This window comes from Aplidium turbinatum, chromosome 3, assembly GCF_918807975.1.
Source record: "Aplidium turbinatum chromosome 3, kaAplTurb1.1, whole genome shotgun sequence".
NCBI classification, from domain to species: domain Eukaryota; kingdom Metazoa; phylum Chordata; class Ascidiacea; order Aplousobranchia; family Polyclinidae; genus Aplidium; species Aplidium turbinatum.
In genome coordinates, this window is record NC_137474.1 from 25,909,218 (window position 1) to 25,927,248 (window position 18,031).

The window sequence follows — 18,031 nt, forward strand, 5'->3', positions numbered from 1 at the left end:
TTATGTTTTTCAGTAAAGTAGCTGCTTAGAATTTTATCCTTGCTGCGGAAGAACGTAATCTTGGCCTTGGAGTCAAGAATGCCATGTTGATCGAGATGAGGAGCCAAGATTCCAGCTACCACTTTTGATAACTAAATCTTTAACTACTACAGTAGGTGGTAGAAATGGTTTTGAGAAAAAAACTTGACCTTGCTCCAAAACATTAGGCCTACTGAAGGTATTGAGGTTACTCTCAGTCATGCCCGTTTTCCTATTGTTTCAAGCAAATCACCACTTGAAACTAGAGAGGGCAAACAAAAAACAGAAATAGCAACGTCCATGCAATGACTGCCTTGCACACTCCATGTAAACATGATGTTCCAACTTCCTTCGAACATCCTCACCGTGCAAAAGTATCATTTTTCATGGTGATTCCACGGCTTTCTTTATGCCATGGCACTCTGAACTTCTTAGCCTTGAGCCCAGAAACGGGTTTGAGTGCAATGTTTGCATAGTTTAGGAGGAACCCAGGACTTATCTTGATTACCCAGCTTCATGTCAAAGTAATAATAATAATGCTTGTTTTTATGTAGCGCTGTATTTATCGCAGAATGCGTTGGTCCTCTGCGTTGCCTCATGCAGCAAAATATATCTGGGTTGTTTGTACAGCATCCTACTTGTCAAAGGTATATTTTATTAGCCTATATGCCATTTATTTAGCCTATAGACCAGAAAAAAAATTCTTGCAGCAAAGACTTGGCCTTAGCAAAGGCTTAGAATAAAACTTCATTTGTACAAGTATCCATTTCAGTAGGCCTACCTTTTCAATATAAAGCTGCATTCATAAACACATGACTTTCGGGATATTTTTCTTGTGATATAGGCCTACTGATTCACAACTGTTTTCATTGAGTATTTATGTCTTCCTTACGTTAAACACAGTTCATTTCAACCTTTGCTTGCGTTTTGAACTTTCGTGCAATATGAACCAATTGAACTAGACAAGTGCAGTTATGACATCATGATGGTAAACAGGGCTGAAAATAAGTAATTGGCTATTTGAAAGCTATTGAGAAACGATTTCAAAAATATTTTCATTGTCGAATATCTCGAAAACTAGAGCCAATTCGAAAAAACTAAGTGCATTTTCGGAATCAGGGGCCCTGAAATACTCTAAAATGACTCTCATCTTTTGTGCCAAAATTTTTTTGTTGGTCTATATGTCATAGAATAGATTCACTGACTGCGAAAAGGCTGTAAAATCAACTAAAATGACACTAAAAGCATGCACTATTAGTGACTCTCAGACTTGGAGTAGGGTGAAGATGTTCCACGTGGAAGTTAACAGAGGAAGTGACATCAAAATCATGTGGTCAAATTTTGAGAAATCCCCTCTTCAGATACCGGTACTGCTAAACCACTTCGAAATTTACTAATTTTTCAGAAAAATTCAGAATTTCTCCTTGGGTGAACCAGGGTCAAAGGTCAAAACCCAACAAAAATTTTTGGTTTACAAATATCAGTGAGCAAAATGGATCATTATTCCAAACTGACAAAAATTTTAAAGAACATCAAGAAAAATGAGCCACCCTACTATAGAGTAATTATTAAACTGTATTTTTCTTGCAATATACCATGGCACTGTACCATATTTTTTACTGTACCGTATCATACCATATCTGTATCATATCCTCTCAAAACGCTAAAATGGGGGCAAACGACAAAACTTTGAACCTCAGTAGCAACCTCTAAATATCAACCAATCTTTATAAAAATTCACATATGTCATTTTCTCATCAATGGTAACAATATTTTAGGGTGAGACATTAACATTTACAAAAAAATTTTTTTTTGGACCACTCTATTAAGCACCCTTACGTCAAACACTATTTGTCGAATAGTTTTTGTGTGATTACAAAAATGACCTGGTTTAAGTTTTCATTTTTTATACTTAATTATTATAGTTTATTTGGAGACTTTGTACAAATCCTTCATTAAATTTTCAGAAACCCCAAATATGATTATTGATTACCTGCTTCTTCCCTTTACACCGCAGTCCCCAATCATTGTGGCCTTTTATAACTAGACAGTAGAGTAGTAGACACTACTATTTAATTATGACACAACAATGCAGTTGAGATAGGTTTGAATGACTCGTTAAAGAGAGATGATGAATCTTTACAACTGAATTATACCTATTCAAAGCTTTTTTTAGTTGTTTTATGCATGGTTGCTGTGAGGATAATTTAGGCCCGGTAACCATGAGATCCTCGAGCCTCAAATCAAAACTTTTTTAAGAAACACGCATTATATCCAAAGCATACACTGTGGTTTCGTCAACTTCTTAGGCCTTTAAATTCATTTCGGACTAGAGTTCAAAAGTATCTCCCGGACTTCAATGTCAATGTTACCGTACTGATTTTATACAAATAAGATCAAACTTTGCATTTGATTTATCTTTTTACAAATACCAAAACTGCTTCTTTTTGCAACACTTAAGTAATAAGTATCAGCAAAAATATTGGTATCAGTATTGGCCTAATGCCTAAAACTGTGATATCGTTATCAGAATCAGTGAAAATATTGGTATGGGTACATCTCTAGGTCTGTGCAAAACTAAGTTAGAAGTGTCATTGTTTTGCAGTGTTTTAATGTTAAGGTGCTATACGAAGCACAAGTTGAGATTGATGAACAAGAATTTGTTAAAGTATCAGTTCTCAGTTTGGACTGGACGAGTGGACGTGTCAATTACATAAAATTGACTTTATTGACTTAAAATTGAAAAATTGTCCAAACGATAAAAAATTGACTTGTTGTTTACCTATCACATTAAGATTTTGGAACCTACTTCTTGTGTCCAGAACTCTTACTTAAAACCACACCGCAATAGTTACTAAAATAAACTTGACTTTATTGACTTTACTCACCCTAATCATTCGATACATTCATCATCATCATCATCATAATCCATCGTCGGTTTGTTCCCCACTAGTGGGGGTGGCCGATTGTTTCCGCGCAGCAATTGTTTTAATCCCTTTTCTCCATTTCACCCTGTCCCTTGCATCTTCCTCCTTCAGTCCGACTTTTTTAAATTCATCCTTCACTTGTTGTTTCCACGTTCTTCTTGGACGACCGCGTTTCCTCTTCCCATCCACCTTTAGATCTAGTGCCTTTCTAAGAAAACTTCCTTCCTCCCTCCTTATCACATGTCCATACCATCTTACTCCATTTGCCCTTGCCAGTTGGTCTATGGTCTCTCTCATCTCTAGCATATCCAACAATTCTTCAGTCCTTTTTTCCCTTCTCGTTTTCACCCCACACATTGCTCTCACCATTGACCTTTCCGTTCTTCTCAGGATTGCCAGTTCACTCTCTCTCAATATCCATGTCTCGCTACCATATAGCATTGCAGGCCGCACACAGCTCCGATATACTTTCCCTTTCATCCTTAGTGAGAATTTTCTGCCATACAACATTTCCCCACATTCCCTGAACTTTGCCCAGCCCAATCTTGCCCTTGTTGTCACCGCTGCTTCACATCCACCACTTCCATTTATCCGATCACCCAGATAACAGAAGTCTGTCACTGTTTCGATGCCATGGCAGAACTCATCATCATGGCCTTCCACTTCATTCCTTCCTTTACTGCATTTCCCACAAACAAAACACTTCGCCAATCTTGTTGCGGCTCTCTTGACATTAGCACATCTTGCATGTACCCACTTTCCACATTCCTTGCATTGCATTGAATTTCTCATCACTCTCTTGCCACATATTCCACAGGGATCTACTTTGCTCTCAACAACTGTTCCTTCTGCTCCACTCACCATCACTTTTGTTTTTTCAAGATTCACCTTCATACCCTTGGTTTCAAATGCTTCTTTCCATTTCTCAAACTTTCTCTCCAGTCCCTCCACACTATTACTTGTCAAGACCAGGTCGTCTGCATACAAAATTTCACTCAATAAGCCCTCCCTCACTCCTTCAGTTACAACGTCAACCACAATAGCAAATATCAGAGGTGACAAAACTGATCCTTGGTGTACACCAACCTTCACAAAAAACTCGTTTGAATAATTTGATCCAACTCTCACTTTTGTTCTTGCATCCTCATACATAGACATCACAGCTCTCACTAATACCTCCGGTATACCTCTTTTCCTCATTGCCCACTCCATCACTTTCCTTGGTACTCTGTCAAATGCCTTTTCTAAGTCGACGAAACACATATATAGTTTTCTCTGCTTCTCTCGGTATTCCTCCTGCATTCTTCTCAATATAAACAGAGCATCCACTGTACCTTTTCCTGGCATGAATCCAAACTGCATATCATTTAATTTCACCAATGTTCTCAACCTCTTTTCTAGTATTCGCTCCACAATTTTCATTCCATGCTCTAGTAGTTTTACACCTCTATATGCACTGCAACTTCTCACATCCCCTTTTCTCTTGAACAATGGAACAAGAGTACTATGCTTCCACTCCTCCGGCATTCCCTCTCCATCTAATACCCTTTGGCTAAGTTGTAGCATTACTTCAATTCCCAACTCTCCACTTGCTTTTATCATCTCTACGCTCACTTCTGATGGACCGGCTGCTTTACGCAGTTTCATTTGCCCCATTGCCTCCACCACTTCATCACGAGTAACCTTTCCCACTGGACCCTCCACCAGATCAACCTCTGTCATATGATCCCATACATTCTCCTTATTCATAACATTTTCCATGTGTTCCTTCCACACTTCTCCTCTGCTTTCCGGGCTGAAATGCAACTTCCCATCTCCACTCCTTATACATCTTCCCCCTACAATATCATTCCCATCCTTTTTCATTTGCTTTATGAGTCTGAATACTTTGTTTTGGCTTTCCCCCATTTTATTAAGTTCCTCCTCAGCACCATTCTTCATAGCTCTTGCAACAACCCTCTTTGCCTTCTTTTTCATACTCTTATACTTCTTTTTATTCTCTTCTGACCCATTTTTGCGCCACTGCTTGTATGCATCTCTTTTCTGTGAAATCGCATGCTTCACCTCTTCATCCCACCACCATGTGTCTCCACGATCCCTCCTCACTTTCTTTTTTCCACATACTTCATCACATGCTGCTAGGACACCTTTCTGAAATGAAGCCCACAAGTCCTGCGCACTCATGTTTACCAGCTCTTTTGCTCTTTTCATAAACTTAATTCTCGTTTCTTTTTCCTCCAGTTTCCACACATTTCTTACATTCATCTCAAAAACTTGATTTGATAGCATAAAACGGATGCAAGACTTGAATTCATCACCCTACAATTAGCTGCAGTTTGCATGTTCCTGCAAAGTTGAAAACAGCACTTCAGTGTTATGGTTGAGCTTGGGAAGCACTGAAAACTTTGCTGCAGTGAAGACTGTGAAGAGCTGTATTTTTGCTATCCAAAGGATATTTAGAACAGTTTTGTTTGAGGCCGCCTATTAAACAAACTACCAGTTATCATACCTCTTATCTGCCATAGCTACTGTAGGTTATGCTTTAGAGCACTTAGCAAAATTTCGCTTTTTTATAAGTTCTAAATTTTTTTTCTATGTCTAAATGAGATTAAGAAGGTGGTTGTCTTTGTAGTATAGTTAGGCTGCTTTGAGACTTGTTGCAGAAACTGTTAAGACTTGTTGGCTTAAAGCCAAGCACTTCATCAACGAGATCATTAAATAAAATTAGGCGAAAAACTGGTTGATTGATTGAATGTTTTTCCTCGGACTGGGAAACCTTTTTGCAGAGCTTAATCCTGGCAGTTTTGCATACTTGCTGGCAGGCTGTAGAGGCTTTGAATCACTGTCGCAGGCAGGGTTGGCTGATTTAAATCAAATGATTTAAATCATTGATTTAAATCATGATTTAAATCAAACAATAAAAATCAAAAAAATCAATTAAAAAAATCAAATGATTTTTTATTTGCTAAAATAAAAATAAATGCATCAACAAACGTTTTACTGCTTCTTTGTAATACAAAAGTTATATTTAAATACATAAGGCTATGGGCTATGCATGTTTTGAAAGGCAACTTAGTTTACTTGGCAGTTCACACTTGGGACTTGTATACCAGCTCCAACATAGTATATTAGGCTAGAGCTTTTTAGGTAAAAAAAATTACAATCAACGATTCAGAAAAATGATCTGTGACTTAGTAAGGATGGTACTATCATAATATATCTGTGATGTTAAGGACAATAACGTTAGTAGGTGGGAATAATTGCACATGGCCAGGGTGACTGCTCTTGTCATTTATGAGAAAGGATGAGCCTTGGTCTGAAGTTGCAGCAATGTAATAGCTCAAAGTATAGCTGTGATTTAAGATACTGATAATTAAGTATAATACGGAGTTTCAGTTGTGCATTTCAACTCAGACAAAAAATTGTTTCAGCATTTTAATACAAAAGAGGGTAAGCTGCACTATTCTGCATTGAGGCTCAGGGTTTTCAAATGTGAGAGTTTGAGCTAAAAGACACGGCACAGATTAATTTTTATTAGACCTTTTTTAAAATGCCTGTCCAGGTTAAAAACCGTTTTAAAAGATTGGTACTTTTTAGATCATAGAAGTATTTTGCAAAATGTGTTTCTTTCTTTTTTCAAAAACATGTTACCATTCCACAGCTATTGATATTTTGTAAAGCCATAAACTTTAGCGCGATTTTTTCCTTTTTATTCAACACAGATGTTGTCATGCAATGTGACGTCACGATGGGAGTTTTGCGCTCAAACGTAAGGAAAGATCTTAGTGTAGTGAGATGACAGTCTGAGACTCACCTCAATCTCGATATGCACAATTGTGATTTAGTATAAAGCAACATATCACACCTACTTAAAAATATGTGCAATAGACAGGCTAGCCTACAATATGATAATAAAAATGATTAAACACTTGCAAAGCAAAGCCTTTCAATCAATCAAGGGGTTAAAAATGATTCTGCTATCTTACTAAAATGATCTCTTCCCCCAAGTAGACTCGACGCTTTTTTATCTAAAAAAAATCAAAAAAATCTGATTTAAATCAAAAAAATCCGATTTAAATCAAAAAAATCCGATTTTTTTGATTTTTTAAAAAAAAATCATGATTTTTTTCCAACCCTGGTCGCAGGCCCAGTCACCGAGTTTGACAGAGTGAAGTTTTTTGATTGTTTAAGTCTTGTTGTCAGGGATTTATTCCATCCACTAGATGATGCTGAATAGAGACTGGAGAGCAGTTACTTAACGTGCATTGCTCAATCGCACACCTCGAGAGTCGAACCAGTGCCGCTTGATCTTGAAGCTTTGTTGTTCTAGAAGTCACACATTAACCAAGTGAGTTATCTGGATCTCAAACAGAAGTATATATTGTTGTTTCTTGCTTGTCTGGTCATTGGATTTATGTTTTTGTTGGCTGACTTCAGTCTTAGTTTTTTACATATTGCTGTCCAATGGCTGATAGTGTTGATGTCTTTAGGAACAAGGAAAATGGTACATCATAAAGAAAGAAGCATTGAGCTGGGTTTCTATATTCATCATTGGATTCTTGACTGCACTTGTAAGTTCACAAGATTTTTGTTCTAATTTGTTATTGGATATACTTTTTTCGATCCGAATTCTATTGTTTCAACTTTCAATACATCCATGCCATTGCGACCAATACGCAGTCAAATACAAGCCTTAACAATGTGCAAGCCCATAATAATGACTGTAGGCTGATTTAATTAATTGCAAACTCTTTACTAAATATACTTTATATATTTTTGAAGTTGTAGGTACAAGAAATAAAGTGTGATAACTGAATTTCAAATCACTTCAAAATTCCTAGTTGAAATGTCTATTTTACCATTTTTCATGATGCAGAATTCAAAAATGGTGTCAATTTTAGTCTACAAGCATTAGCTCAGGAGTTGTGGGCATCTAAAAAAAATTGGAGACCAAATGCCAACTGTCAAATTTCCATGTGGGTAACAAGATATCCCAATTTTTTTTTTGTTCTTGAAAGTTTCTTGCGTATACTTTATGATTATATTATCTTTTTATGAGACTTCATTTCGTTGTGACATCATCATGATTCCAACCTACATTCAAATTAATGCAATATTTGAACCGCTTGCTAACTTTCTCTGTTCTGGTACTGCACAGTGCACATCAGTTGATTACCAGCACTACAACAGCCTATAAAAACTAAAATTACCCAACAGGCCAGCATCATTAATTCCATTCTTTTTATCTTGAAATTAATCATAAAAGTTAACTAAACTTCTCAAACAATTGAACAACATTGAACTGCCACAATTTCTATAAAACATGAGTACTTGAGTAGGCTGGAATCACAATGATAACACAATGAAAAAAAAAAGTTTTTTGGGTAATATATGCTGTAATTTTTTTCTCGGCAGCAGATTGTAGCAAGAATTGACAGCGATAGACACAGTGTTTCGCCCAAGAGGCTGGGCTCGTCACTATCACACCAAATACAAAATTTCAAAATGCAATATCTCAAAAACCGCTTTCCGATTTTCAAATTTTTTTTTGCCTAAGTTCAAATTTTATAAACAACAAAACATATCAAAACCAACACCTTTTGAAACCTAGTGGTTACATTTCTTCCCAGAAATTGTTGAATTATAATGGAATGCCTCGGCCATTTATATACACCTGCCAATTTAATTTGAAAAAGGCAAAATGTTCAATGTTCATACATTTTAATGCTGGTTGTATTTTTATTGTCTATGTCATTGTCAATGTCAAAATAACATTTTTAAGTTGCATTAAAGATTTCTCATTTTTACTGTCAAAAATTTAAATGCTCTCAGAGTTATAGACCGCTCAATCAAGGCCTATTGAGCTATTATGACGTAAATGCTTACGTCACAGGTAGTAGATACACTAAGGTTGGTTAGCAGCCGGCAGGTATCTTGTTTTTTTACCTTAAATTATAATCACTAAAGTTGTTGCTCTAGTCATCTAATGTAAAAGTGATCTAATTTAAGTATCAAGCGTTCCTTTGACTTCAAATGTGAATACACAGAAAAGAGGAAAGGCATTCTTGTATAGTGCTTTGTCTTTCATGACAAATACTCTGATATGTTTGATATTCTCTGATTCTATTGAGCTATTGAGTATTATTTTTAATTGAGCTAACTGAGCTACGCCTATTGAACGAAAGTAAGGACGCAAGGTGCGTTGTTTTAACGAAAACAAATCAAAATACGCAACACCTCCCTAATAAGAATTATGACTCCCCCATAACAAAGGAGTGGTTGGCGTCTTCTCTGTGAACGCCTCAATGTGTCCTTGGTCCAAAACCAATGAGTCCTTGGTTGCGATCAGCGTCGGAGGATCCTCGGTTGAAATTGGCATCGATAGATCAGAAACCTTGTCGGCTGTCAATGAATCAGGAATCTCGTCGGCTGTCGATGACAACTTGAAGGCAGTCTCCCCTTGATCCCCATCTTCCGGTGAGATGTAACGTGGTTGGTTGATATGCTGGTTGCTGGTTTGATATAGCTGGTTGATATGGTGTTTCGTTATTGGACCTCGAGTCCACTCGAGGTCCACTCAAACCTGTAAACTACGACTCCCATGTCGTTTCACCACGACGGCAGGAACCCAACAAGGGCTTCGCCTTTGCCTCGAACGAAAGTACAAAGCATAACAAGGATCACCAACATTGAAATTAATTGTTTTCCGCTTTTGTTTCCCGGGTGGAGAACTTGTCGACGTCTTGGTGATTTGAGCGTAGGAAGGAAATAAGATATCTAATTTATTACGTAATTGGCGGTGGTTTAATAACACACTGGGAAAGTAACCACTGGCATTAGGCGTACAGCGAAACTGCATCAAGCATGGAGTGGTCACACTTCTAGGCGGTAACAACGAGTTTCTCAAAGCCTGCTTGAGAGTGAGCACCAAACGCTCGGCAACACCATTCGTGGCTGGATGGTATGGTGCTCCAGTGATGTGTATCATGTGTACTATGGTATTCCCCTAGTTTTACAATAATTATGGAATTCTTCTGAATAGACGTCACTACGGAAGAAGTTGGATGAATGGAAAGATACTTACTATAAGCATCGGTAACAATAAGACAATTAGAGCAGCCTTGCTTGGTGCAGCTTGATGCTCACCATAATGTAGTAGATGTTTGGTAGAGGTTAACAATGTCCGGATTGATATTGGGCCATTAAACTGCTGTCTTGGTCAGCTGTTTCGTGTGCTGCATGCCGAAATTACCTTCATGAAAAAGAAAAACGATATCATTGCGGAGTTTAAAAAGAATAACTACTCTTGAGCCATATAATAAACAACCATAACATGTTGTTAGAGAATCAGCCACTCTTTCTGTTCGATTGGATCTTTCACAGGCCATCCTTCTTGTGTGAAGCAAAATTGATGTCAGACCGAATCCTTAGAAGTTTCCTTGTGTAAAGTGGAAGAATCGGAATGACTCACTTGTGAGTCCAATGTATCAATTGCGTAAACAGTATCAATATCATCTGCGCTTTCCTCCCCATCAAAAATTGGGTCATCGGACAGAAGACGGCTTAAGGCATCTGTATTTTGGTGGTGCAGTGTTTTGCGATAATCTATAATATAACTAAATTGACTCAAAAACAACGTCCAACTTGCTAGCCGGTTAGCCGCCAGCAAAAGGGTAGGTTTATTTGGACCAATGAGTGAAAGCAAAGGCTTATGATCAGTTATCACAATAAAATTCCTACCGTAGAGGACTAGTGGTATCGGTAAAATTTCTTCAAAGCGAAGATGATGGAAGCAAAGCCTTCTTCTGGATTTGGCTGTAGTTTCTTTGAGATTTTGTCAAGATTTTTGACACAGTGGCTATTGGCCTCTTGCTTCCATCCTGGGAGCGGTGAAACAATGTGGAGCCAATGCTGATGCTTGATGCGTTGCATGCAATTTCTTGAGGAAGCAACGGGTTAAAGTGTACGATAACATCGTCTGTGGAAAGAAATATTTTCAATTTTGCAAAAGCACATCTTTCTTTGTGTTCCCATCTCCAAGGAATACCACTCTTGGTTAAATGATATAACGGTTGCGCTACTGTAGAGAAATCTGAAGTCATAAACTTAGAATAAAATTGAATCGAAAAGAACATAAGATGCCAACATTGGAAAGAGCAGGCATGTTTAGTACGTCATTGATTTCAGGACCCTTAGAAATCCCCTGTTTAGAAAGAATATGGTCTAGGTACTTGAGATTTGCCTGGAAAAATATATAAATTTTTCTTCCCCACATCTAAGACAGTGGTTCTCAACCTTTTTTCTTTTGTGGCCCATTTTGGTTGCACAAAAATTCTTATGCCCCACTAATTGTTTATGCAAAAAAAAAACTGCAAAATAGATTTAAAAACAAAAAAACAGCAAAAAATGTTCCAAAACAGATTATACCGTGCATCAATCTTCTTCATCGTGTGTCACACAGCCGTAGCCCAGAGCATCAGTCAGGCTCTTGCTCTATCGTTGAACTCGGCCAAATCCTGTTCAAAGCACCTTGCTTTTAGGTCAGGGCATTCGAGTAGATGTTGCATCGTTTGCTCCTGTCCGCATTTGCAACTTGTGCTCCCCATGGAATACCCCCAGTGTCTCATCAAGGTTTTACACCTGCCAATACCAGTTCTTAAGCGGTTGAGGCATCGCCAATACTTCCACGGTTTCTGTTTTCCGGGAGGAAGGCTCTCCATGGGTGTGAGCTCCATATTGGCCAATGTCGGTCCGGCTGCCAGTCCCTCCTGCCATAGTTGAACCCGCACATTGGCGACGACATCGTCTTGACCTAATGGGACAACTGAAGCAAGGAAACTTTTTCTTGACTTCAGACGCCTGTGTGCTGGAGTGTGGCCATACAGTGGGTGTCTCAAATCTATGTCCTGACAAGATCTTTCCTTTCTGCTGGTCACGCTTCTTCTGATGTTGGGGGGAGCAATTCCAGACAGAATGTGCAGCGACGAGATGTTGGTTGGTTTGAGACAATCTGTAATCAGATGGCAGCTTTGGTTCAATATGGGGTCAATTTCCTTGGCATGTGTTGAGCGTTCCCACACTGGACAAGCATATTCTGCAACTGAATAGCATAAGGCTAAAGCAGTTGACCGTATTGTGTCAGGGAAGGCACCCCAATGAGAGTTTCCGAGTTTCTGTAAGATTATTTCTAGAAGCCATCTTAGCTCTTATATTTCGATATGGGATTTGTATGTGAGGGACCTATCTAATTTGACACTGAGGTATGTGGGATTGATACAATGTGCCACTGTGCCAGTTTGGTTCCATTCCAGGAAATGTTTCGAGAAAGACGACAAAATCGAGAAAGACGACCACAGTTTAATCCATGGCAAGCGAAATCCCTAAGCTTAACTTATTAGGGCGTGATGCTATTCAAGCACTAGATATCTCGGTAGAAAAGTTCTTTTTTTTATCTTTACATGCTCTTCATCGTCACAACGACATACATTAAATTTGCCAGAACCGGAGTTTGAGAAAGCAAAGATCTTGTTTTTCAAAGACTATGCGGAAAATAGCGCTTCGGAATAGAATGAAAACAAGTCAATTTGCTGTGGAAAATGCTGGTGAAATGAAGTGGTAAAAAAAGTAAAAAGAGGTGCTAAGCATTGTGAGTCAACACTTCAAAGAGTTGGCTAACAATTAGGGATGCCCAAAGTAGAATAATTGCCTATTCTAGAATTATTCTAGAATTTATTTTCGGATCTAGAATTTCGAATCCTATTCTAGAATCCTCGGCGTAAATTTTAAACTTTTTTTTTTATTGAGAAAATACACATAACGGCATGAAAAAGAAGCTTTGCAAAGCTATCCTTTTAACAAGTTCTCAATCGTTCACAACAGTGATGAATTGCAATGTAGAACGTTTATCTCCTCCAGATGCTGCCCTGTCAGCCTTGTTTTGAGTTTTCCAACAGTCAGTCATGAAAAAGTCTGATCGAATTACAATATGTTGTGCTTCTACTTTGCAGTCCAGATTCGAAAAACATTATTGTCACACTTCTGGTTATCTCATGCAAACGAATTCGTGCTTAACTTTCAAAACAATCGATTTGATGGTAATTGTTTCAACTAGCTCTTTAGAAACGACAGTACTTTTTCATCTCTAGCTTTAATAACAAAGCAAATTTCCCTCTGACATTGATATTGTATGCAAATGGACATTTTTCTGTTTGAGTTGGTTTGATTGCTGTTTTATTCCAATTTTTGTCCTGAATACAAATCATATGCTAAAACCTTGCATTATGGTGCATAACGACAACTTTGGTGAACAAAACGTTACTAATATTCATTCTATTCACTACGATCTTTGGTTGCCGGTCCGGGAACATTTTTTTAAAATTTTGCCGGTCCCCACTGTTAAAAGGTTGAGAACCACTGGTGTGGAGGAAGTCTGAGTAGAGGCTTTTGCACTCCTTATCCCAGCACGGTATGTAGGTCTTTCGTCGGCCACGGCGGATGGCGTGTTTTCACAAAAGTCCTGGTAGGCTTCTTTCACGTTGTTGGTGTGTGGGGATGGGACATACTGTATGGCTTCGTAGGTGAGATAGTACTCCTGGTTAGCCATTCTGGAGTTCCATCGCTTAACAGGCTTGCTCGGACTTTTTTGTACTGAAGATATGGTACTGTTGGGAGTGATCACAAGAAGGTGCTTGTTCTTCCATGTTCTAGCTGTGACTGCATCAATTCTACGACTTTATCCATCTTGAGTAGTTAATTGTAAAGACTAAAACTTGCAGAGACTAAACTGATCGACTCTGCGTTGCATTGTAAGCTTCTCATTCAGTCGATCAGAAATCCCATCCTCGTCGCCAAATAACTCTGATTGTGTTTTTAACTCATTCAACAAGAGTCATACAAAGGTTTTCTTGTATTCAAAATGGCAAAGTAATAAAGAATAAAATGATCCATAGGCGTGCAACCAAAATAATATTGTGAAACAAAATGAGAAATGCTGATTAACAAAAACACAAAAAAGTAGACCCTAAGGAAGAGCGAAAGGTGCGTTGTTTTAACAAAAACAAACCAAAATGTGATGCAAAAAACACAACAGTGATGCATATCTTTAAGAGAATTAAAAGATGCAGTGCAATTCTCCGACGTATTGTTGGATACTATGTTACCACAATGAAATGACCGAAGACCTAAAAGTTAACCATTACATTTATGATTGACCTAATTATTTTATATACATTTCAAGATATGGACAGTGTCAAACATAAAGTATAAGGGTCTTGGTGTATCACTGGGATGAGGATGCCTACCAGAAACACAAGGAGAAGGGAAAAAGGATATTGCTTTGCCATTAATTGTATTGTTAACTGTCACAACACTAATCGTTCAAAATCCAATTACTTATAGAACCACAATAGGTTTTTTAATTAAAGTATTTATGAAGTCGGCTAAAGGCTTGCAAGTGGACAGTATGTGCAGTTGAGCACAGCTGTTTTGTAATTTGAAAGCACACTAATAATCATGAATGCAAAAGCTGATGTTGCACCACTTTGCGAAATCACTCTTTAACTACATTCCCATTCTTATAATCAAAGTAAACCTTTCGTCAACTAAAAGAGAACAGTGTTGTTGCAAGAGATCTTGAAACTTTTGTTTTATGCACGCAAAAAAGGTCTGTTTGACTGTTCAGCTTGAGGAGTCAATGAGTTTGATAAAATGTCTTTTTGAATGGTCGAATAGCATGGCATCATACAATATCCATGCTGCAGAAACGTAGTGCTGTCATGTTTAGATGTTGAAGCAGTATTTTGTAATACCACAAGAGTATCACAAATTTTGTGCACAACTTTAATGGAATCTACTTTTATGGGGAAAGAGAATTTTCCCAATTTTTTTGTTTTTGCTGAATTTAGAAAAACATTAATAAATTAATCTTCTGCTATTGACACAACTCTCTTGACTTGTGGGCGTTCATTTTCAGCATTACGTATAGTAACCATGACAAAATTCTCCCTGCCATTCAACAACTTCCATGGAAACGTTACCTTTAACATGTCTTTGATATTTTGTTATGCTGTGAATAGAGTCAAAAGCGATGCTTTGCTATTCTCTATAACCTTGGCGACATTTTTAATTAGAACTTTTCATTTCTATATGGCCTTGCTGAAGTGGATGGAGCAGGCAAGTACGACGGACAGTTTGGAAGTTGTGATAGTAGCCTACTGCACCTGCTATGAGTCCTTGATACTTTCAAATTATACCACAACAAACGAACACTTTTTTCATCCAATGCAGATGTAGTTCTTTCAATATCTTTTTAAGAAAGTATATTTCACAAACCCATGAAAACAAAAGCATGTAAAATTGTATCATAAATTATATAGCTACAGAGCATTAAACGGTAGCCTAACTATTCTTTAAAACAATATATAGCCTATTGTTAATTGTTATGCTATGCCTACAACCATAGGCGTCGATTTTTTCTTAGAAAAGAGGAATTCTGGGTGGGCGAGAGTTTTCAAACAGATTTCATTGAATGTGTTTTGTATATGTTTGCAAATTCGCAATGGTTCAGTCTTCGAAATTAGCATATTTTTCCTTGGGCAAAAACGTTGCCGAGGCCAAACGGCAAAAGTTGAAATTGCCGCGACAATTGCTGTGAACACTTAGTAGGAAAAGATTGTACTAAAACATGTAAAACGAGAAGCGAAAAAATATACTAGAGTAGTCTATCACGCACGCATTGTTTGATTTGTTGTGATGTAATAATACTAAAAGTAGTGATAAACCGAGTAACACGATACGCACGCTGTTACGGTAGTTCACGTTAAAAAACTCACGGGGAGGGGAAAAGTAAGTTAATTTAGGTTGATTCAACGTTCGAGTCAGCACAAATCGATTTAATTTTCCAGGCAGGTTATATTGCGTAACAACAATGCCCAATAAGAAATTTACGTTTGTTTTACATTAATTCGACATCTAGCGACGTTGAATTATCATAAAATAACGTTATAATAACTGCTCAACCAGGTACAGGTAGCATATCAAGAGCTACCTGCTAGAAGATTGCCTCGATTTACGTAAGCTTATAAGCCAAAATAATTTCGGCACAATTGGGACACTGCGAGCAATACAAAGTCTGTGTGATGAACTTGTCAGAATCGGTATCATCAGATGCTGTATCAGCTGGACGAAATAACCGAAAGCGAGGCACAACAAGGAGTAGATGCTTACAATCAATCAATCATTTCAATCAATCAATAATTTGACGTCTACTGGAGTTTAATCAATGCAAATAGGGTGATATTTCTATAAAAGATTCTCCCAACTGGGCACGTGTCTAAGCGCCGGTGAAGTAGAAAGTAACCAAGGCGATCTCTATAACAGGCTTGGACACCATGCGCTCCCAGTCAAAAACTGGAGGCGGATGGTATAAATACACGTTTCCTCAATAAGACTACATATTTTTGGAGTCAAGATATTTTCTGCTAAGCATGGGTCAATAGCAACTATTTGGGGGTAATGCAGGTTGTTTATGACATCAAAATGATATCATAGAAGATTATAATATTTTGTTTAATTGATGCATTTATACAATATATACTAGGGTGTACGGTTTCTAACCTTTTTTTCAAATTTTCCAACGAAACCAAATTTTTGTCGGGAAATAAGTAGTTATGACCACATGTGAAATATTTTTTCTCAACTCCATGGTTTCGAGGTCCCAACTGCCACTTTTCTACATTTAAACACACCTTATCTACAGTGTGTAACAAAAAAATAAACGCATCTCTTGATTTTCATTAACTGATATTTTTTTTGCTTCAGCTTCAAAGGCACCAAACCCAATATGTTAGCAAGTGCAACAATAACTTCTGTCCATTTTTTATTATTACAAGGACATGAGTACTGAGCACACAAAAAGGTAGATACATTTTTGGTACACACTGTATGAAACCATCAACACTACTACAATGTCCAATGTACTCCTTTGATGCTTGTCTACACCAAAATTTTGAAATATCAGTCGGAAAACAAACATTTTAAGCCATCAAGCATTCAGCCATCAAGCATTCATGCAATAGCTCGGGAGCTGCAAATTTTTAAAAAATTGCTCCAGCGCCGGCTCCATTAAGTATGTTTATTGTTTATGGCATTTACCACAGTAGGACACAACGGTTTAGTAACCCATTCAAATAGCTTTATTTCATGAACCAATCAACATAGTTACAAAAACTAAACTGAAATGGAAAGCTGAGATGTTAGCAATTCTGAAAAACAACATGCCTACAATGTAATACTACATCCACAGTAGTAATACAGCAGTTCATAAAACATGCTCCAGATGGCCACCGTTGCGCTGGAGGCATATTTGAGCACGGCGAGCGAAGTTGTCAATGACCCGAACACATTCTTCCTTTGGGATGGCCCTGATCTTTTGGGTGATGGCTTGTTTTAGTTCAGGGATGGTCTGAGGATTATCCTGGTACACATTGTCCTTCAGATAGCCCCACAGATAGAAGTCAGGGGGGTTGAGGTCCGGGGAATGGGGGACCACTCAGGGTCTCTGCGGTGGCTGATTAGGCGGTCTGGGAACTTCTCATCCAACCACGCCAGGGTGACATTAGCAGTGTGGGGGGTGGCACCATCTTGCTGGAACCATTGCTCTGCTCTTAGGAACGGGCTTCTTCCTCTGGCTCTGTTTCTACGCCCCAGAGCGGTCCAGAACTGCTGGAGGACCACAAGGTAACGCTCCTTGTTGACGGTGACTGCGTTCTCATTTTCATCTTTGAACCAGATTGGGCCAATGATGCCATGGTTTGAAATTGCAACCCAGGCAGTGCATCTGACTGAGTGCAGGGGCCTCTGTAGCACTTGATCAGGAGGAGAGGTGCCCCAGAACACATTGTTTTTACTGTTGACATACCCATACAGGGTGAAATGAGCCTCGTCAGAGAACCAGAGGTTGTCAAGGAAGTCAGGGTCCTCTTCGACGATGTCCATGAACCACTGGCACATGATAACTCGCTTAGCTTTGTTTGCATCAGTAAGTTTATGCTTTATCTGGATCCTGTATGGATAGAGTTTCAAATCTT

The 18,031-nt window shown here is 38.2% G+C and overlaps 1 protein-coding gene across 2 annotated transcripts in view; it reads left to right on the forward strand.

The window, feature by feature from the left end:
- Window positions 1-18,031, forward strand: part of LOC145767597 (H(+)/Cl(-) exchange transporter 6-like) — a 155,169-nt gene that overhangs the window by 37,085 nt on the left and 100,053 nt on the right. For both annotated transcript variants that reach the window (XM_082579447.1, XM_082579448.1), the window contains exon 3: window positions 7,436-7,516. In XM_082579447.1, the coding sequence (XP_082435573.1) occupies window positions 7,436-7,516 (81 nt within the window). The remainder of the gene's footprint in view (window positions 1-7,435; window positions 7,517-18,031) is intronic.